The sequence below is a fragment of the Adiantum capillus-veneris genome, chromosome 7 (genome assembly GCF_014529385.1).
Source record: "Adiantum capillus-veneris isolate H3 chromosome 7, ASM1452938v2, whole genome shotgun sequence".
Taxonomy (NCBI): Eukaryota; Viridiplantae; Streptophyta; class Polypodiopsida; order Polypodiales; family Pteridaceae; genus Adiantum; species Adiantum capillus-veneris.
Window position 1 is genome coordinate 83,921,231 of NC_140937.1, and position 23,384 is coordinate 83,944,614.

The 23,384-nt window shown below is 41.1% G+C and overlaps 1 protein-coding gene across 2 annotated transcripts in view; it reads left to right on the forward strand.

Moving 5' to 3' along the window:
* LOC147454141 (uncharacterized) overlaps positions 1-3,449 on the forward strand; it is a 32,894-nt gene extending 29,445 nt beyond the window's left edge. Inside the window, exons 2-3 of one of the 2 annotated variants that reach the window (XM_086516168.1) lie at positions 1,718-2,878; positions 3,130-3,449. In XM_086516168.1, coding sequence (XP_086372294.1) covers positions 1,796-2,878; positions 3,130-3,210 — 1,164 coding nt within the window. In that variant the 5' untranslated portion in view covers positions 1,718-1,795 and the 3' untranslated portion in view covers positions 3,211-3,449. The remainder of the gene's footprint in view (positions 1-1,717; positions 2,879-3,129) is intronic. The other variant, XM_086516169.1, reaches the window with a different exon arrangement.
* The last annotated feature ends 19,935 nt before the right edge of the window (positions 3,450-23,384 follow it).

Sequence of the window (23,384 nt, forward strand, 5' to 3'; positions counted from 1 at the left end):
TGTCCATGTGGCACACAGAGCCATGTGCACGTGACACCAGTTTGATGTATGGTCCGCACAAAACTGAATGAATGCTTTGGAGGTAAACTCCCCACCTTTGTTTGATCGAGTTGTCTTTAACACTTCATTGCTCTTCTTCTCCACAACATGCCAGTCCTTGAAAAGATCAAATGCCTTTGACTTGTGCTGTAGAGAATATACCTAAGTAAAGCGGTGAAAGTCACCACCAGCAACATGAAGTAAAGGGCTCTGTCCAAAGGAGTCTACATAGGTCTACAAAGGTTGGTGTGAACCAACTTCAAATCCGCAGTAGCTCGTCGTTAGCCTCTCAATGTTGCTTCCCACGAATGCAAGTAATGCATTTTCCATGCTTACCTCCCAACATCTTGGAAGCCTTTAATCATCTAGATGTTCACGAAAAGCACGACAAAGAGCATCAATGTTCAAATGGCCAAACCTATAATGCCATAAATCTAAATTAGCCGTGTTCCTCTGGGTGGGTATTTCTTCACAAATAGATGGAGTGAAATACATATCAGAACCCGGTTGGCTATTTTTTCTCCCTAATCAAAGTGGACAAAAGCATTAAATACGATATGTAAATTACGAAAAAATGGTTGTGGTACAGAACAACTTTGAACCATAAAATACGGTAAGTATTGAACAAGATTTATGTTTAACATGTATGTGTCTGTATTCTTGTGACTTTATATGTGTGCGTGATGCACATTTGAGAAACATATACAAAGCATGCAAACTTTGAATTTAGAAACATATACAAGTTTCACACTTTTATAGCATGCAAACTTTGAATCTAGAAACAAGATTTATGTTTAACATGTATGTGTGTGGGAACGTTTGTGACTTTGTATGTGTGTGTGATGCACATTTTCTGATTAGTGATTTTTAGAAACATATACAAATTTCACACTTTTATAGCATGCAAACTTGGAATTTAGAAGTCGCAACTTTCTTGCAATAGTTAGAAGTCAAGCAATTGAGGTAAAAACAATAAGTATGTTAGTATTGGATCACCGGTGCAATATGAATTGAATTTAACGTCTTGATCGATAAATTTGACGTCTTGATCGATAAATTTGCAGAATTTGTGCAACTTCGTCCCGAATGAATGGAGTGCATACATATTAGAAATGGAGTTCTCCTCTTTATGAGAGTATTCTGCTAACTCAAGTGGGGAAGTCCAATGCATGGTTATGGAGTCTTATTTGTGGGGTAGAAAAGCAACAAGCTAAAAGCTATGTGCCTTTATAGAGAGGTTTCGTTAGGAGGTGGATAATTGTTTCTCATGGATAGAGGAATTGCATTGCCCTTGCTTGCTTCCAACATCATGCTTATTTAAAACAAGGCTGTATCCATGCTCGTTTGTTAGCTCAGGGCTTGTTGTCCACACAAATGCAATAGACAGGTACACCTATAGATGCATCTTCTTCAGCAACTACGTGAAAAGTTAAATTTTTATGCACATGGTTGTAGATGCATCACTAACTGGTAGTAGTGAAAGTTTCGCTTACTCTCTCTTCCATGCTCTACACTTTTCAATATTTTTTGTGACATGCTTACCGTAACAAATGTTTTTGAATGTGGAGAACGGAATTTGGAGACACTTTTGAAGTAGGCCTTCAGTATGTACATGTTTGTTTCGCTTTTCTGAAATTTGTTGGAATGTGCAACTAAGTTGAGCTGCTTTTGTTTTCAGCTCTTGAGACTGGAAGTTTATGGTGCTTAGCAGAAGATAGAAGATGCTCTAGAGCAGTTGACTGGACAAACTTACCCTATGAAAGAGGGTGTATCAGAGACCGTGCGGGATGGAGATCCGGGATCTCAACTGGAGGATGGTTCTACTCCTTCAATTGCACCCGGCGAGCATACTCCACATACTGATGCTATAGTGGAAGGTCAATCAAGAAGAGCAGCTTCAAGCAAAAGTCCTGCTGATGCTGAGGACCAGACAATGGACCATCGTTCAGATGTAGACATGAGTTCAAGGGACACTGAGCAAGGGTCTGTATTGAAGGGAGTAGAACCTATTCTTGAACGCATTTGTCAACAAGTAGGAGGGGATACGAATGACAATCAAATGACAGTCCCTGTGGAGGGCAAGGATGTAGAAATGACAGGTGACAAGACTGAAGAAGGGGATGGTGGCCTTTTAGCAGGTAATCTTACTCAAGCAGACGAGTTACCTGAGGAGATGGACATTCAGGAGGATGACCTTATAAAGACTGTCATTGAGGCCTTTGAGGTTCGGCACTTAGTTGAGACTAGACCAATTCCTGTTCTCGTTAAAGGGAAAGAGGTGGACCTTGTTCAGCTCTCTTTTCAAGTTAGAGCATGTGGTGGCTATGATCAGGTTAGCTTGTGGTCTTCTATATCAAAAAGCCTTGGGTTTGGGCAGGAGTGCGGCCCGTTGCTGAAGCTGGTGTATGTGAAATACTTGAAGGGTGTAGAGAATAGAAGATTAGTAGCAAATCAAGCTGTACAGAGCTCACCAAATGCCTTAAAAAGGGAAAATGAAGATAGTGTAAAGCCAGAGTCTGTTAAGAGTCAATCAAAGAGCCGTGGTGTCACCTCTGCAAAGAAAAAAAGTTTGGAGGATGGGTCTACCATTGACAATTCTTCCATAGATCACAGTGCAGCTTCCTTTGCCGAGGGCTCTGAGTCATTTGCAGCATTCCTAGACTGGGTAAAGCGTCTAGCCTTAAACCCTGGGGATCCAAGAAAAGGGCAGGGCGTTCGTGTGTCCAGATGGAGTGAAGCATGGGTCGGAAAATGTGAGACATTAGCCCGTCGAGTGCGAGAAGTTCTTTGGAAGAACCATGAGCACCCTCTCCATGATTTTTCACCTCCAGAAAGCCAGGTTAAAATCTTATGCCGAAAGCATTGCTATTTTTTGATTAGCTGTTGGTACATCATCCGAGGTTGATCATTTATTTTAGAGCTCTTTTTCTTTCATTGGGAGTATCAAATTCTTCATTCAAAATAAGCCAAATGTTGTGCATGTCTCTACATCAAGCAAGAATGTTAATGTTTGTAGATGGATTGTCTTTTTTCCTTCTACTCCTTGTTTCAAATCTTGGGAAGTTAATAAGACTCTTTTCTTTTGTCAAGGATCAGGAATCGGAGGGGAAAAAAAGAGGAAGGGGTCGAATCAAAGGGAGCGGCAAGAAAGCCCGTCGGCTAAGCAACTAATAAATATACTTACACATGAATTATGGTATTATCACAGGGCATCTAGTCAGTCCACATGCATTAGTCATGGTACTGATCAAATTGCGTAGTAGTCAATCGTGTGGGTTGAACAGTTCAGATTTCTATTGTTTTTGGAACAGTCATTTCAAGTAAGCTGCTAACTCTTCTTTTTACCTGTGTAACACTTTTGTTTGAGCAGGTGGTTTCTTAGCCACTTAAGTATTTTGGGTTTTCTAGTTTATGGTTATCTAGCATGCTTTTTAGTATGTACGTCATGAAGCCAATCGGCGAAAACTCGCTTTTTGAGCATTCAGTTATTTCCTGTTAGATTGCAGCAACCAGACAATATACCCTTTGAGCATTTTTTAGGTGCATTTAGTATTAATTTCCATGATGATGAAAAGAGCCTTCTTTGATTGATATTGGACAATGTGTTTCACATGATGCTGCAGAACGTGCATTTGGTGCAAACTTCTTGTATCTTAAATTGCTGTCTGCACTGGATTGCTGATTTATACAAATGCTCCGTTCTGCTCTCACCTTATTGTAGGCAGTAGAAGTTGGGTCTATCCTTTCTCCCTTCGCTCTCATGAACACACATGCACACACAGTTGGAGACAAGAAAAAACACAGCTCTAATGTTCTGTTGATTTTTTCTAGATGCTCTCTGAAAGTGTCTACTCCATGGAGTCTTTGGTTGGGTGCATTGTACTAGCTATGTATGCTTCTACTAGTATGATTGTACCTCAAAATAAGTTTTTGATATTTTTGTAAATTGAATCGTTTTATCTGCTGGCTGGAATAATTATCGAAGGGGCAAGTGGCCTTGGAAACTTCAGGTAAACTGTTCAGGAAATCTCGTAATTATTGAAGGGGATTTTGTATGATAGAACGCGTCTACACGTTATGCATGACTGCCTTATGCATCTTTGGCTTTTTAAAACAAGCCTTCTGAAGAAGAGAGTTAGGCATATATTTAACATTTGCATGTCAAGCTATAGTTTGTAAATGGGTCATTTCACGAAAGAGCCTCATATGGGTCCTTTTCATTTGTATCGTTTTAGAATGCCAACGTGACCCTTCACTATGTTATATCAGCTCACATATGCATTTGTGTGAGCATGTTCTGTCATGCTTCTAGCTTCTTGCATCCTTGTTTGGTGTGCTTTATCTAGGAGGCATTCAACAGGCTAGATGCCATCTTTTTGTTTTGTGGTATAGCGAAAAAAAAAGGATAATAATGTTGATCTTGACATAAACACCACGTCTTAACGGGTTACGTTAACGAGGGTAACAGCCAGTTGAATATAGCATGGTCTATTTGATGTGTGCTTTTTTAAAAATCTTGCCTCCAAAAGCTAATTGCTTGTTGGAGAGGGAGCTAGTGTGATGCATTGCTATTCAAACAAGCTCACGCCATGATGGATGTCCTCTTAGTGGTCTTGGCAAGTGTTTTACCAGCTGGAACACAGCCCTTGTCCAACCATGAGACAAAGCTAGAATTGGAAAAAGGTCAATTCCCTAAGGGCATTTGTGCCAATGAGCCTTCTCAATTAGGAAAGGAACAGTGATCTTGAGATATGAAGGGACTCTCTCTCTCTCTCTCTCTCTCTCTCTCTCTCTCTCTCTCTCTCTCTCTCTCTCTGGGTCTTAAGGGCTTAAAAGGCTAAAGCTATCAGAATGTATTCTGTGCTATGTACTTCCTTTTTTTATTCACACCCTACCTTGTGGCTAACCATCCATGCTCTATACCTCAAGCTTCTCTACTCTCTCTATTCTCTATCCTCTGATAACCATCCATGTTCTTGCAAGAATTTTCCAGCTATGAATAGCTAAGTAGTAATGTCACAAGGCTCTTGCTCCATGTGGGTAAGGTTGGTGAAGAGAGAGCACCACGATTGGGGGCTCCACAAAATGGTGCCGATACTTTGGGAAGGGGTGACATAAAATTTCTTCTTTCCAAGATGGTGGGTAGAACTCAAGAGAGTATTGTTCTTCGGACACATCCTCTCCCTCTTCTTAGTGGTGAAGGCCATGTTTGTGGTCAAATTTGTGCAAGGGATGAACATATGTGGTACACAACAACATGCACCTTTGGATATAATCATTGGGAGATATGGCCCCTCCCATCATGACCATGCTGGGTCATGTATTTTTTGAGGGTGATGGATGCGAGAAAGTCATGAAAAGAGAATTGTTGGCTTATTCATACATTGGCACATTCGTCAAAACAATCATCGACGTAGTTGTAGTTTAAATTTAGACAAATCATCATCATAATAGGTTGATAGAATCTCAAAAAAACAATAAATCTTCTCAACATCTAAAATGCAAAGGTGAAGGGTGATGGTGTAGAATATTAAAAGCCTCATGAAATGTTGAAGTAAAAAGACAAGGTACTCCTATCAAGGGGTTTTCTAGGGTGTCTGCAATGTGAATCTATTTAGTCGTCTTTTCTCTACCTTTAACTCAGCCTTTTCTGTTGCTTAGAGCTCCTTCACACTTGACATATTTTTAATTTAATATATACATATATAAAAATCACTCTATCGATAGTATTGTAACTTTCAACATCTCATGTGGCCTTTTCCAAGTTGAGTGTCAAGAATGTCATTCATGGGTCACTTTCAACGCATTCCATTGTAGATAGGAGCATGGTTAACATGTTAGGAGCCAAAATTTTCTCCATTTAATGGAATGCTTAAGCCTCCTCATTTTAGTGATGTTCCATTGGAGGACCATAGGCCTGCTGGATTGGCTACGAGATATTGTGTGGCAAGCCTTGTTTATTGCAAACTTTGTCACTGACCATTTACTTAGCTACATTGACCTAGAGTTTTTTGGTTTTCCTCCATGTGGTTGCTTCTTGAAGCCTCAACATGTGCTCCAAAATGAGGATGCATAGCTGGTTGCACATGTGGATGGGGCAATGAGAGTGCAAGGCTATGCTCAAAGTAGAACTTTTGGAATGACATATCTGCAACCACTACAAAAATGGGAAGTCGTATTGTACAATTTTCTCGCATATATGCTTGTTTTGCATACATTTGCTTACTAGTGAGTAGTACAGTAATTGATATAACATACTTGTGTAGAGTGTTACAGATAATTGACATAGAGGAAGTGACCTCGGGACGTCTCACCCATTTTAGAGCACAAATATAAGAATGACTGTAGGCAATATAATTTTGGATCAGCCTTCTCTTGACGGCCTCCTTAGTGCATGTTAGTAGCAACAGAGGTACTGACATATTACACTTTGATAAGTCTATACATGGAGTAGAGGAATCAAATGCCTTAAATCCAAGAAGCTGCATTGTGACTCCTAGCAGTGGATAACATGGAACAAGGCCTCCATATGAAAATGGCAGTGTTCGATATCAAAAGAAAATACAAATGATTAACACAACTGGGAAATTCCAAAAAAAGCACTTTACATTAATATAACAAGATTTAGGCCCGCAATTGTCCACCGAATCCAAAATCGTTGCATTGACACATGCCTCCTTAAAATAAATTTTTGAAAAATTAATCTTTGGTCCTTACCCTCTAATATTGATTTTGAGTGGTCTTTTGGGTTTTGCAAGCAAAAGTGACCAACATTCTTGGTAGATCACTTAAAGTACACATGTCGAGCACAAGATGGCTAGAGTAACTAATTTATTATTTAAGCTATGGATGTTGTAAACCTTGCTCAGTGTCACTTGCAAGTTCTTATTTGTCCTTTGTATATGTTAATGAGTCATACATGGGCCACTATTTCTCCATATATGTAAATGCTCTTCGATTGATTTACAAGAAGTTTTGGACAAATTCTCACAATAATTCCCACATTGTGACTTACCTCAACATCATGAGCTTCTATGAGGGAGGCACCGCATACCTAGCTGGGTATGATTGGGGGCAGGGGACCGCCGGCCCGGTGGGGGGGCCGGTGGTCCCCTGCCCCCAATTGTGCCTAGCTAGGTATGCGGTGCCTCTCGAACAGAAGCTCATGATGTTATGCATTGTATGAAAAACAGTGAAAAAGAGTTGAGAAAATTTCTAAATCTTCTTGCGATTAGACATCACAACCTTCAAATGTGGACCAACCCCACATTTTCAAATTGGGGGCCCCGATTGCGAGACTAGCGAGCAAAGAATCTTGACGAGGGGGTTAGAGGGGAATTTTGAAGAGGGGTTAGAGGGCTGCTCCGCATGCCCTTTAAAGGCGCATGTAGGGGGCCCTCCAAAAAATTAAAAAGTTCCCCATACCTTACCTTTTGTTACAAGGGCCCTTATCCTAAATTTTTGTGGTGATTGCTATCGTTTAGGTGGGGGTGCTTCAGCCACCCTCCACAAAACAGGAACGCCTTTTCAGCCTTCAATTCTAGGTATACAAGTTGCCTAGCATGATTAAAATAGGAACTCCACTTGCTAACCTTTTTGGAGGGACCACCTTCTCATAATGTTCACGATGTTTCATAGTGCACAGTGCCATCGTTGGCATTGGAAGGTCACTCTCTTTTCTTCAAACGTAGGCAATAGAAAGTAGTACCCTTCCTTTTATATATGGAAGGGCACATTTTCATTTTGCCCTTCTAATCTTCTAATGACAAAATATCACAAAATTACATTTCAATTTTTGTATCTTACTGACATATGCGGGTGAAGATTATAAAAAAAAGGCATGTTCCGTGAACAATGTAAGTAGAGTTTGAATCAAAAAACCTTTTTATAGGTCGAACTATTCTCTATCAGACTGTTGGAAATAGATATAGATTAGAAGAGACTTCTATTTTACATACTGTTTTCCCATTTCCAATACTAAAGCATGCCCATCCCGCTCTCTAAATTAGATGGGCATCTTAATATACTCCCCTTCCATTGACAAGTACCTTTTTTTTACTTCTCATCCTAAGACAGGGGCACTTTTTAAACAAGCCCTCCTCCAAACCCTTGAAAATTTTGACCTTCATACAACGGGGAAAAATGCCCTATCATAGGTGCACACATAGCTCACAAAAAGTTTGTTCTCATGAAATTCACATCAAGTTTGTAAAATTTAGTGAATGTTGGAGATCACACCCAATCTGAGGGGATCATTGGTCAATGTCCCTCTTGGAAACAGGGCATATATCAACCTCGACCTCGACACTAGCCTTTAATATACCAATCCTATTGAAATATCAAGCTCCGATGATTGTATCCATTAATTTTCAAGCTGAATTTCCATTTCTTGATGTTGTCTGTTAGGGTATGTTAGTGATGTGGAAGCCTATAGTTTCTACATGTCTTGAAAATCCCTTTTTTGGAAGGTTAGCTACTTCCCTTTCTCTTCAACTTGTAGTGTGGAAACTATGGTGTGGTCCCCTCAAACTCTATACTATGTTGTTCCTCCCTTGAGGATGGTGGTGCATTTGTATTCTTGTGGCTTGTAGTGTACTCATTTTGAGGGGCTTCACTATATGTAAAACCTCCATATCATGTGCATTGAAAGACAAATTAGAAAACCCTCCATATTGTGTGTGTGTGTGTGTGTGTGTGTGTGTGTGTGTGTGAGAGAGAGAGAGAGAGAGAGAGAGAGAGAGTTGAGTTTTAATTGCATGGATGGTGGATGTGTGCAACACGCAGAGCGAAAGGTGAGAGAGAGTGTGTAGTGAAGAAGACAGAGTGGACAGAATTGAGCTAAGTAGGGCCAAAATTGGCAAAGTTAGCTCTCTGGGGCAACGCTTGGACGTGGAGACACAATACATAGATGTCAGCTTAACGTTGCTTGAGCTTGCGCAATGCGTACAAAAGAACTCTAAGCTTTCAAGTTATCATTGGAACTGGAACCCAAAGTAACAACAAAAGGAACTTAGCAAAGTTTAATTCAAGTCAACACCATATCGAATTTCAAGCTGGCTACCTTGTTCCTAATCTCGATGTCTTTATACTAGGGTAGACCGTGCATTTGACAATCTTACATCTCTTAGCGACTTTGGAGAGACATTGTGCAAACTCTCCACCATACTTTTGTTTGGTAATCGGTGAACAAGGGCAATTTATAATGTGATATATAATTGAAATTTGCAATATTGTGGTCACTCGATAACATTATGATATTAGTAACATGAAAAAAATAACACCCTACAAAATTTTGTATTCAAGAGAGAGATACATACGGTCCATCAATGAGTGATATGCATGCATACCAGAATGCCAACAGCTAGAGCCTCTTTTCCCATTCGCGGCTCGCCGACTCTAGCCCAAAAAAGCAAAAAGTAAAAATGAAAACATTTCTAAGTTCAACAAACGATAAGCTTTTGGCCAGAGAACATGATGAGGTGCTACAAACGATAATTCACATTTTATAAGCTCACCGTCTATATTTATTCAAGGATTTGATTACTACACGAACAAGTAATGAAATCAAGAGGCCGTCCACTTTGGAGGTAGTAGTCTTAGAGTGGATTCTGAGTGAGTGAGAGAGAGAGAGAGAGAGAGAGAGAGAGAGAGAGAGAGAGAGAGAGAGAGAGTGAGAGAGAGAGAGAGTGATTTTAGAAATGTCTTGCTTAGTGAAATTGAATTAAGAAGATTTAGTACACCCTAAATTCTTGGGCTAGCTGGTGGTATCTTTGATTTTTGCTATTGAGCTTGATTATCTTATCTCTTTATTGATGAGTACCCTACATGTAAGAATAGAGCCTTGAGTGTGACTTTGCAGTCGCATGCATCTCAAAGCAAACATAATGATAAAAGGAATTAACAATTTATCTATCTCTCAAGTCCGCTTTTGTTTGCCTTTGAATTCGATCTTTGGAGTTTCTAGCATGTGTTATGCAATCCTTAGACAACTTTTTTTTCTGTTTTTTTGGTTCTTGGGCAAAACTTACAGTTGTGAGTGAATTATATTGGTCTCCCAAAAAATTACAAAATCTTACCATGCTCGTGTCGAGCCATGATATCACCGAGAGACCATAATTACATCGGCTATTTGGGGAGCCACCCCTAGCGACTCGCGCCCTTATCCTTGATAAATGAGGCCAATTATCCTGTTCCATTCCTTAGAGATCTTCTATTTCCCAATGGCCAAGGTTTTTCCCCTGCTCTCTTGAATTATCTCTATGAGCCTAGCAGTTTCCAAGGTGTTATAAAAAACCTGGTTGTTCCTAGCTTTCCAGACCTGTTTGAAGTAGTAGAATTTGACGATTTGTGTTGCAATAAGCAGCTCCTGGCTCCTATGCACCTTCCCTCCTAGAAAGAAACGACCATGAGAAGTACATCACCCTCATGCTTTACATACAATGTGCTTTTTGTTGGACTATTACGAAAGCCTTGTTTGATCAAATGAGTGTCAGTCTTCTCATACCAAGCACGAGGAGATTGCTTCAACCTATACAAAGCTTTCTCACATTTTCACACTTTATCTTCCTGCCCTTTAGTGACAAAACCTACCACCATGAAAGAAAGCAGTAACAATGTCTGACATAAATATATCACCATGCAAGAAAGCAGTAACAATGTCTGACTTATGTACATCCCAACAAAAATGAGCTACGAATGCACATAGAAAACGCACAGTAGTCATACGACAAGTGGGAGAAAAAGTCTCTTCATAATCTATGCCTTTTTGCTATGCATAACCCTTTGCAACAAGTTGAGCCTTGTAGCGATCAATCTCACCATCCGGCTTGCATTGCAACTTGTAAACCCACTTCGTACCAATGGCCTTTTTGCTAGGAGGCAAATCACATAAAGTCCATGTGTCATTTTCTATATATTCTAATTGCATGGCAGCCACCCAATTTTCTAAATTTTGTGCTTCATCAAAAGATAGAGGTTTCTCAACATCACATAAGCTAGACACAACCAAAGCATAACAATCTGATGCATAAGATGCATGGCGAGAACCTGAACGAGTACGAGTAGACAAAGGTGCATCCAATTTATTGTCACGCAAAGTATGCACTAGCCATTTTGGCATACCTGTAGCCTTCTCATTCTTAGCCCTTTCCTCATCAAGTACATAATGTACATCTGCCTCATTGGAGTTTATATTCGAACTTCCACCATTGAAAGGAGGCAATAAAGTGTCATAAATGTCTTGTGAGCTTACATTACTGTCTCTAGTACATGACAACAAGGACTGAACAAAATCTTCCATAAACACAACATCCCGTGAAACCAAGATATGCTTTGTCTGCAGATGATACAACCTGTAACCATTGCTTTCAACACTATAACAAAAAAAAAAAGCATTTGACAGCCTTATCATCTAACTTTTTGCGCTATGTTTGTGGCACCAAAGCATAAGCCAAACAACCAAAAACGTGCATGTTCTCATCAAAAGGCTTTCTATCATGCCATGCTTCATAAGGAGTCATAGACTACAAAGCTTTTGTAGGACACTTTTTAAGTACATAAGTGGCACACATGATGGCCTCAAGCAAAAAAAAAAAGTGGCAAAGCTACTTTTGACCATACATCGTGCCATTTCCATAAGTGACCTATTTTTTCTCTCAGCAACACCATTTTGTTGAGGCGTATAAGGCACTGTACATTGGTGTTTTATCCCACGACTAGCCAGAAATGCATTAGATTCATGAGACATATACTTGCCCCCTACATCTGAAGGGAGGATGCCCATAGTACAATTTTAGACATTTTCAGCCATATCCATAAATCCTTTTTGGAGCACATAAACACTTCGGACTTTGCTTTAAGTGGATATACCCGTGCATGCCTGGAGTAATCATCAATGAAAGTCACGATGTAAAGGTAATTGCCCAAGGACGGAGTTTGCATGGGCCCACAAACATCACTATACACAAGTTGCAACCTGCATGTGGCCCTAACTGAACCATCCTTTGGAAACTTCAAACGATGCATCTTACCCAAAATACAGCCTTCACAAACATGTTTGACGGGTGCTTCAATAGGCGGCAAAGAAGCAACCATAACAGATTTCTGCAAACAGATTCCCAAAACGTGCATGCCAAAGTTTTGCATATGAAATAGCCTTAGAATCCACAATTGCATTTGCAAAGTTTTGTCCACACTTGTCGTACAAAGTGAGCTTATATAACCCACTGCATAAAATTCCAGATGCAACAATTTCATCACTAAAACTAAGATCATGTACTATACATCTCTCATCCACAAATTTGACTACAAGACCAAGTCTAGCAAGTGTTACCATATACATGTGGTAGTGATGTGTGTGAACACACTTAGGACCGTCGGGGCATTTTTTCCCTCGCTAGGAGGTTTTTCCCCCCGTACATTGTATATACGCCCATCACTCTAGGGCTATCTTATATTTCCATTGCACACTAAGTAATACACTCTCTGTTGTGTTCCTTGAGCTTCCTTTGTCTTCTCCAAGCTGTGCGTGTTTTCCTGCAATCCTAATTCCAACAATTGTCCAACAGCTCCAACACACGCCTGCTCACTTTGTCTAATTTTTGTGAGCTTTGATGGAAGTTCGCAGGTCAAAAAATATTGTGGGCAAGCTCATAGAGGTTGGTCTGCTCAAATTTTTGATTTGGGCTCATTTCGGCCTCCGTTTCCACTACAGATAGTACTGCGCAGGCTATTTCGTTATTTTGTGCAAAAATTCTATCAGTGCCGTTTTTTGCATAATAGGCCCCTTACAATGTTCTACAGTTTGTGCTATATAGCACGTTTTGTTCCAACTTTGTTTCTCTTTTTTTGGGTAGTTTTCACATCAGTTGTAGCATTTACCATGGCTGACAATAACATAGATGTGTTCAAGATGTTTGCTGCTGAGGAGAGATTGGATGGGCATAATTACCCTATGTGGGCTTCCATGATGCAACATGTCCTTGTGTCAAAGGGCGCTTGAAACATTGTGCATGGCATTGATATACGTCCTAGTTCTGAGGATGTAGGCGATGTTGAGGATGTTGCACGTTTTGGTGGCAGGGTTGCTGCTGCCAAAGCTATTTTTCCTACGGCTAAGCAAGCTCGTTGGGATGTAAAAGATGCGCAGGCTCATGCATTGATTTCTTTGTCTGTGAAGCGCACTATTATTCCTCACACTCGTTCAACGAAATCTGCAAAACAAGCTTAGAATATTTTAACTGGTCTTTATGCAAGTCTCAATGAGGTAAGCATTGCATTGTTGCGTAAAGAGCTGGAGTCGAAGATTATGCATGAGGAAGATGACATGGACACTTTTCTTGCTTTTGTCAAGGATATCAATGAGCAACTTATTTCTGTAGGTGAAGTCATTTAAGACAATTCCCTTGTGCAGACTGTTTTGATGCCTTGGCAGATTCTTACCAAAATTTTGCTAGTACTTGGAGATTTATGACCCAAGGAAATCCAAAATTTGTGAAGTTTGATGCATTATGCACATTCCTGTTGCAAGAGTCACTATCAAAGAAAAAAAGGACTAGACAACGTGGAGTTGAACATTCCTTTATTGCTGCTCAAAGAAAAGGTGGTAACATCAGTGTAGCCACTTCTCATAGTTCTTCTACGAGTGGTAAATCACTTGTTCCTAATGCTTCTGCTGGTAGCAATTTGTTCTGGAATTCTGGTGATAAGGGAAACAAGAAGATGCATTGCCATTATTGTAAATCTAATGATCAATTGATCAAGCAGTGTCCTAAGTTAAAGGCCAAAGAGGCTAAGAAGAAAGAGGTTGGTTCCACTACTAATGCTGGTTCCACTACAAATGTAGCTATTGTTGAGTCTTCTGTGAAAGGAGACTGTGATGCTGATGTTGATGCAGAATGGGCTTTTAGTGCAGAGTGCACTTATGATCCTTCTGTCCATGATGCATGTTTGTCAATTGTTGCTGCAGATGCTCAAGTGTGGTACTTTGATAGTGGTGCTACAAAACACATCAACTCTCATCGTGACTTGTTTCCCTCTCTCGAGGATGTCCCTCATGGGAATTCAGTCACTTGTGCCAACAATGCCTCTTATCCGATCAAGAGAGTTGGAAAGATTGTGCTTACTACTGCAAATGGCAGTTCGTTTGCACTTGTTGATGAATTGTATGTACCTGGGATCAATAAGAATCTTTTGTCTGTATCTGCACTTGCTAAACTTGGTCTTGTATTCAAATTTGTGGATGAAAGATGTACAATACATGATATTACTTTTGATGATGAAATTGTTGCATTTGGCATTTTATGCGATGGGTTGTATAAGCAAACTTTATATGACAAGTGTGGACAGAATTTTGCAAATGCAGTTGTGGATTCAAAGGCTATTTTAGATGCAAAACTTTGGCATGCACGTTTTGGGCATCTGAATTTTGCCAGTTTGCTACGTTTGCTAAAATCTGATATGGTTGCTTCTTTGCCGCCTCTTGAAGGACTTATCAAACATGTGTGTGAAGGCTATATTTTGGGTAAGATGCAACATTTGAAGTTTCCAAAGGATGGTTCGGTTAGGGCCACATGCAGGTTGCAGATTGTGCATAGTGATGTTTGTGGGCCCATGCAAACTCTGTCCTTGGGCAATTACCTTTACTTTGTGACTTTCATTGATGATTACTCCAAGCATGCATGGGTATATCAGCTTAAAGCAAAGTCCGAAGTATTTATGCGCTTCAGACAACTTTTGGCTATGGCTAAAAATGTCTCGAAATGTACTATGGACACCCTCCATTCTGATTGAGGGGGGGAGTATATGTCTTATGAATTTGATGCATTTTTGGATAGTCGTGGGATAAAACACCAATGTACAATGCCTTATACGTCTTAACAAAATGGTGTTGCTCAGAGGAAAAATAAGTCACTTACAAAAATGGCACAATGTATGGCCAAGAGTCAAGCTTTGCCGCATTCATTTTGGCTTGAGTGTTACCATATACATGTGGTAGTGATGTGTGTGAACACACTAGGACCGCCGGGGCATTTTTTCCCTCTTTAGGAGGTTTTTTCCCCCGAGCATTGTATATACGCCTATCACTCTAGGGCTATCTAGCAGGTTGCATACTCGCGGGCTTAGTCGCCAGCTGCTCCAGCACATGCGTGCTCACTTTCTTTGATTTCAGTGAGCTTTGGTAAGCATTCGTAGGTCGACAAAAATTTCGGGTGAGCTCGTAGAGCAGAGTCTGCTCAGATTTTTGATTTGGGCTCATTTCGGCCTTCGTTTCCACTACAGACAGGATTGCACAGGCAATTTCGTCATTTTCTGTAGAATTTCTGTCAGTGCCGTTTTCTGCATATCAGGTGCCTTATAGTCTTACATGGTTTGTGCTATATAGCACGTGTTGTTCTCGCTCCATTTCTCCTATTTTCGGGCAATTTTCACATCAGGTGCATCATTTATCATGGCTGACAACAACACAGATGTCTTCAAGATGTTTGCTGCTGCTGAGGACACGTTGGATGGGGACAATTACCCTATGTGGGCTTATATGACGCAACACGTTCTTGTGTCAAAGGTGTTGGGGTATAAAGCCCAATGTGGTCGCCCAGGTAAGTGGGCGCGCCGCCAGGTATGTACACATATTCTTTTGTAAAAAACCTAATAAGAACTCACTATGCTCTACACATTACAGTAGAGCGAGTTCACCATATCGTCGTTCTCTTCTTCTCGCACTCTCTCTCGCGTCGCACTTCCGCTCGTACTCCTTCAACTGGTATCAGAGCTCAGATCGAGGCTCGGGGCAGCACTGCAGGAGGCTAGAGTCACCAGCTCCGATTGGAGTGAAATTCGACAGGCAAAGACACGGCCCCAAATCCTGTGGGAGAGGCCAAAGGGCTTGGTGTTCTCAGAATTTCATTCTGAGGTCATTTTCGACTACGTGGTCTCGACGGGTGCAGATCCGACTCTGCAAATTTGGGTTTTTTCGGCCTACGACTGCAGGTGCTGAGGATATCGACACTCCCAGAGTGTTGATTTGTGGCTGTCTACACATCGAAGGACGGCTCACATTTCTTGGAGGCGTGTCACATACGACACGGGTGCATCTACACACAGACTGCAGGCGACATCCACTAGTTCATCAGGTAGCTTGTGTTTGCTGCTTGATATTCCAGATTTCATCCTGACATTGCAGGTACTTCCACATGGGATGTATTGTCAGAGATGATGTATGTCTGTTGAGGGTTTGCTGGCTGTGAGTCACGCAGCAAACAATCGCCGCAGCGGTTAAAACATACAGTGGAAAATTTGTGGATGTATGACTTTGTGGGAAGTCTATGTACTGTCAGATTTACTGCAGCCTTTGTTGAGGGTCGAGTGAGGTTTTATTAAGCTGGGGGATTCTCGAATGTTGAGATCCTTTCGGTGATACAGGTCTTGGAGCGATCCCTCGAGCACCCTTAGATAGGCAGCTAGGATGTATTGACTGTGAGTTAGACAGTTGGGATTGCATCTTTGCTTTACTGCCGTTGAGGCATTGTCACAGTCTATGCTTACAGGACAGTGAAAGGACAATGAGAGACAGTACAGGTGCACGACAGGTTTACCCGCAGCTTACAGTGTCAGAGAGACAGTGTTTTTTGAGCTGTTTTTTGGTCTGTTTTTTGAGTACACCAGAGCCATTTTACAAAGGAGACTTTGCCGAAATTTATGCAGAATCTGAAGCTTTCTTGGTTCATTTGACAGGTTGATATTGGTTCAGAGGTCAGTTTACAGGGGAAACTCTGTCGAATTTTTCCTAGGAAAGTAAACCACTGTGAAGCGTAGCTATGGCTGGATCACAGGACACTGCTCTTTACAATATCAAGAAGCTGGATGGAACCAATTTCCCATTGTGGAAGAAGCAGATTTGGCACGTCTTGGTACAAAAGAAGCAGATAAAACCTATAAAGCTCAAGGGGATAAAACCAGAAGATATGGACGAAGATGAATGGAGCGAAATGGATGAATTGGCACTTTCTACCATTATGCTGACTTTGGCAGAAAGCGTTTACTTCAATGTAGTAGACGAGATGTCGGCTTATCAAGCATGGTTAAAGCTGAGTGATCTTTATGAGAAGCAGAGTGCAGCTTCACAGGTATACTGGCTTAAGAAGCTTGTTGACTTGAAGATGAAAGAAGGGACACCTATGTCCAATCATCTGAATGAATTCAACACAATCTATAGTCAGTTGTCAGCTCAAGGTATCAAGTTTGATGAACCTGTTAGAGCTATATTCCTGTTGATCACATTGCCGGAAAGTTGGGACACTTTTCGCACAGCTTTGAGTAATTCTGCACCTCCAGATGGTTTGAACATAGCAGGTGTAGAAGGAAGTCTGCTTACTGAAGAAACCAATAGAAAGACAATGGACAAAGGCAAAGGAACAGCCTTAGTTGTCAGGGGAAGGACCAAAGAAAAGTACAAAGGTGGAAAGAGGAATCAGTCTTGTAGCAAGTCCCGCAGTGCTAAAGGCAAGAGTGACATAGAATGCTACCATTGTGGCAAGAAGGGTCACATGAAAAGAGACTGCAGAGAATGGAAAGCAGAAAAAGGCAAAGAGAAAGCTGAAGACCATGGTGAGAAGAACAAGTCCTCAGTGAAGATTCAAGAAATAAATGTGACAAACACTGTTGCAGAGGATGGCAGTCTAGTGTCAGGAGACATCTACTTCTTGAAGAATACAATGGACTTAGCTCTTCTTACAGCATCTGATGGAAATGCACTGAGTGACTGGATTATAGACTTAGGGGCATCACTTCATGTGTCTCCAAACAAGGAGTGGTTTACCTCTTATGTGACCACTAAAGCTCATGTTCGACTAGGCAATGGGCAGACATGTGAGATCTTAGGTGTTGGAGATGTTCAATTGAAGTTTTAGAAAGGCTCTTCTTTCACGCTGAAGAATGTGAGACATGTTCCCGCAATTACAAAGAGCTTGATCAGCACAGGTTTACTTGATGATGCTGGCTATGTCACCTCTTTTGGACAGAACATGTGGAAGATATGCAAGGGTTCTATGACAGTAGCACATGGAGTAAAGTCTGGAGGACTTTACATGATTTATGTATCAAATGTCTCTAAAAATGTAATCAATGTAACCGAGCAACCGAACGTTTCTTTGTGGCATAGCCGGTTAGGACATATGTCCAAGAAGGGAATGGAAATCTTGTCTCGTTCTGGTTATTTGCCTGGCTTTTCATTTAATGATTTTGAATTCTGTGAACATTGTCTGTATGGTAAGAAAACACAGCAGCCACATAAGCATAGAAGCAGTAGAAGAGATACACAGTTGGCACTTGTTCATAGTGATTTGTGTGGACCTATGCCTAACCTATCCCTAGGGGGAGCTTCTTACTTTATGACATTTATAGATGATTACTCGAGGAAAGTATGGGTTTACTTTCTCAACCACAAGGATGAAGCGTTTAGTGTTTTCAAAACGTTTGTGACACTTGTGGAGAATCAGAGTGGCAAGAAGCTTAAATGCTTACGCACTGACAATGGTGGAGAGTATGTTTCAAAGGCCTTTCAGGACTTTTGTGAGTCAAAAGGTATAAAACGTGAACTTATTGCTCCTTACAATCCTCCTCAAAATGGTGTTGCTGAGAGGATGAATAGGACCATACAAGAGAAGGTCAGAAGTATGTTGTCTAATGCACAGCTGCCAAATGGGTTTTGGGCTGAAGCTGTATCAACAGCTGTTCATCTTGTAAATAGATCTCCTAGCAAGGTTTTGCAGAAGGATTCAGTGCCAGAGATGGTATGGTCAGGCAAAATGCCCTCATACAAGCATCTCAGAGTCTTTGGCTGTGAGTCATATACTCACGTTCCAAAGGAATTTAGGAACAAACTTGAGCCAAAGAGTAGAAAGTGCATCTTTCTAGGCTATGGTAATTCTGGTGAGATGGGGTAATGACTTTGGGATCCCGAATCCAGAAAGGTTGTCCGCAGCAATGATGTTCACTTTAATGAATCCAAATATCATTCTCAACCAGAGAGGGTTGAGGAGATTAGAAGAGTTGTCTTCCAAGAAGATGGACCTGCACGTGCAAGACAAAATGTCAGGGCTCAAGAGGAGCAACGATAGGATAGAGTGGAACCACAGGTTGTGGCTGAGCCTGAGCCACCTATTGTGCGTAGATCTGGACGTGTCACGCGACCTCCTGATAGGTTTGTTCCATCTATGAACTATGTCATGTTGACTGATTGCAATGAGCCTTCATGTTACAAGGAAGCAGTGCAAATGAAGGACTCCGGGAATTGGCAATTGGTCATGCAGTCAGAGATGACAGCTCTGCATAAAAACCAGACATGGAAGCTAGTTAAATTACCACGGGGCAAAAAGGCTCTACCCTGTAAATGGGTTTACAGGTATAAGATCACCGCTCATGATAGTCAGCCAAAGTACAAAGCAAGGCTTGTTGCCAAGGGCTTTAAGCAAGAACAAGGCATTGACTTTGATGAAGTCTTCTCTCCGGTGGTCAAGATGACTACATTGAGATGCTTTCTTGCATTGGTTGCCATATTAGATTTGGTGTTGCACCAAATGGATGTCAAGACAGCGTTCTTGCATGGTGATTTAGATGTGGAAATTTACATGTAGCAGCCAGAAGGGTTTGTTGAGAAAGGCAAGGAAGATTGGGTATGCCAGTTGTTAAAGAGTCTTTATGGCTTAAAACAATCACCGAGGGCATGGTACCATAAATTCCACAAGTTTATGCTTTCTCAAGGCTACAAACGTAGTGAGTTCGATCACTGTCTATATACAAAGAAGGCTAAGGATGGTAGTTGGCTGATCCTTATTTTGTATGTGGATGACATGTTGATTGCTGGCAAGCACTTGGAAGAAATTTCAGCTTTGAAGTCAAAGATGGAAAAATCGTTTGACATGAAAGACATGGGTGAGGCAAGTCATATACTTGGTATGTGCATTGAGAGAGACAGATCAAAGAAGTTGATTTGGTTATCTCAAACAGAGTATATTGACAAGGTTTTGCAACGTTTCAATATGGAGAAGGGAAAGGCATTGAGTGTTCCATTGCCACCATATGTGAAACTTAGCAAACAATATTGTCCTGTGTCTGAGGAAGAACAGGTTGAAATGGATAAGATTCCATATGCATCTGCAGTGGGTAGTTTAATGTATGCAATGATTGCTACTCGCCCAGACATTGCATTTGTAGTGGGAGTAGTAAGTCGATACATGTCAAACCCAGGCAAGAAACATTGGGAGGCAGTGAAAGGAATATTGAGATACCTGAAAGCTACAAAGAGTATGCGTATATGCTATGGGAGTCAGGAGCTAAGTGTAAAGGGTTTTACAGACTTAGATTATGCAAGTGACTTAGACAACCGAAAATCTACGTCAGGGTATGTCTTTACATTGGCTGGTGGAGCAGTATCATGGCGTTCTAGATTACAAGATTGTGTTACTCAGTCTACTATAGAGGCTGAATATGTTGCAGCATCAGAGGCATGCAAAGAATCAATTTGGCTTAATCCACTAGTAACAGATTTGGGAATCAAAGAAGAGATGCCTGTGTTATATTGTGATAGTCAAAGTGCTATACAATTGGCTCGCAATCCAGTTTATCACTCAAAGACAAAGCATGTAGATGTGAAGTATCATTTCATCAGGGAAATGCTCGAGGATAAGCAACTTCAGCTTGTCAAAGTTCACACCACACAAAATCCTGCTGATCTACTTACAAAAGGACTTCCCTCAGAGAGCTTTGCACATTTTCGCAAGCAGTTAGGTGTAGGGTAGTACATCACTTCTCTACATCTCTTGTATATTAGCTTGTATAGTAGCTTCTCTCACACTTAAAGTACCACATTGGACTTTAAGTGGGAGGTTGTTGGGGTATAAAGCCCAATGTGGTCGCCCAGGTAAGTGGGCGGGCCTCCAGGTATGTACACATATTCTTTTGTAAAAAACCCTAATAAGAACTCACTATGCTCTACACATTACAGTAGAGCGAGTTCACCATATCGTCGTGCTCTTCTTCTCGCACTCTCTCTCGTGTCGCACTTCCGCTCGTACTCCTTCAAAAGGGCATCTGGAATATTGTGTAGGGCATTGATGTACGTACTGGTTCTGAGGATGCAGGCGATGTTGAGGATGTTGCAGGTCTTGCTCCAAGGATTGCTGCTATTAGAGTTGTTTTGCCTACGGCAGAACAATCTCGTTGGGATGTAAAGGATGCAAAGGCTCATGCATTGATTGTGTTGTCTGTGAAGCGCACCATTGTTCCCCACATTTGTTCAACAAAATCTGCAAAACAGGCTTGGGATATATTGGCTGGTCTTTATGCAAGTCGCAATGAGGCTAAAATTGCTTTGCTACGTAAAGAGCTGGAGTCAAAGATTATGCATGAGGAAGATGATATGGAAACTTTCCTTGCTAGTGTCAAGGATATCAATGAGCAACTTATTTCTGCAGGTGAAGTCATTTCAGACAGTTCCCTTGTGTAGATTTTTCTTGATGCCTTACCAGATTCCTACCAGACTTTTGCTAGTACTTGGAGACTGATGACCCAAGGAAATCCTGAAGTTGTCAAGTTTGATGCATTATGCACATTACTGTTGCAAGAGTCACTTTCCAAAAAAAACAAAACTAGGCAGTGTGCAGTTGAACATGCTTTTATTGCTTCTCAAACAAAGGGTAGTAACAGCAATGTGGCCACTTCTTATGGTTTTGCTGCGAGTGGCAAAACTTCTGCTCCTAATGCATCTGCTGCTGGCAGCAATTCGTCTGGAAATTCTGGTGATAAGGGAAAAAAGAAGATGCGTTGCCATTATTATAAAGCTAATGATCACTTGATCAAGTTATGTCCTAAGTTGAAGGCCAAAGAGGCTAAGAAGAAAGAGGGTGGTTCCACTGCAAATGCTGGTTCCACTACAAATGCAGCCATTGTTGAGTCTTCTGTGAAAGTAGACTGTGTTGCTGATGTTGATGCAGAATGGGCTTTTAGTGTAGAGTGCACTCACAATCCTGTTGTCCATGATGCATGATTGTCAGTTTTCTGCAGATTCACATGTGTGGTATTTTGACAGTGGTGCTACAAAGCACATTACCTCACATTGTGAATTGTTCACCTCTCTCGAGTCTGTCCCTCATGGGAATTCAGTCACTTGTGCCAACAATGCCTCTTATCCAGTTCGGGAGTTGGAAAGATTGTGCTTACTACTGCAAATGGCAGTTCCTTCACACTTGTTGATGCAATTTATGTACCTGGGATCAAGAAGAATCTCTTCTTTGTATCAACACTTGCTAGACTTGGACTTGTAGTCAAATTTGTGGATGACAGAGGTACAGTTCATGATCTCAGTTTTGGTGATGAAATTGTTGCATCTGGCCTTTTGTGCTGTGGGCTGTATAAGATTACTTTGTATGATAAGTGTGGACAAAATTTTGCAAATGTTGTTGCAGATTCAAGGGCTATTTCAGATGCAAAACTTTGGCATGCACGTTTTGGTCATCTGAATTTTGTCAGTTTGCTACGTTTGCAGAAATTTGATATGGTTGCTTCTTTGCCGCCTCTTGAAGCACCTATCAAACATGTTTGTGAAGGCTGTATTTTGGGTAAGATGCAGCGTTCTAAGTTTCCAAAGGATGGTTCATTTCGGGCCACATGCAGGTTGCAGCTTGTGCATAGTGATGTTTGTGGGCCCATGCAAACTCCGTCCTTGGGCAATTACCCGTACTTCGTGACTTTCATTGATGATTACTCCAGGCATGCATGGTTATTTCTGCTTAAAGCAAAGTCCGAAGTTTTTATGTGCTTCGAACAATTTCTGGCTATGGATGAAAATGTCTCGAAATGTACTATGGGCACCCTCCATTCCGATCAAGGGGGGGAGTATATGTCTCATGAATTCAATGCATTTCTGGCTAGTCGTGGGATAAAATACCAATGTACAGTGCCTTATACACCTCAACAAAATGGTGTTGGTGAGAGGAAAACCAGGTCACTTATGAAAATGACATGATGTATGGTCAAAAGTCAAGCTTTGTCGCATTCTTTTTGGCTTGAGGCCATCATGTGTGCCACTTATGTACTAAACAGGTGTCCTAAAAAAGCTTTGCAGTCTATTACTCCATATGAAGCATGGCATGATAGAAAAACTTCTATTGAGCACATGCGTGTTTTTGGATGTTTGGCATATGCTTTGGTGCCACAAACACAACGCAGAAAATTGGATGATAAGGTTGTCAAATGTATTTGTGTTGGTTATAGTGCTGAAAGCAAAGGTTACAGGTTGTAGCATCTGCAAAGAAAATGTATTCTGGTTTCACGAGATGTAGTGTTTGTGG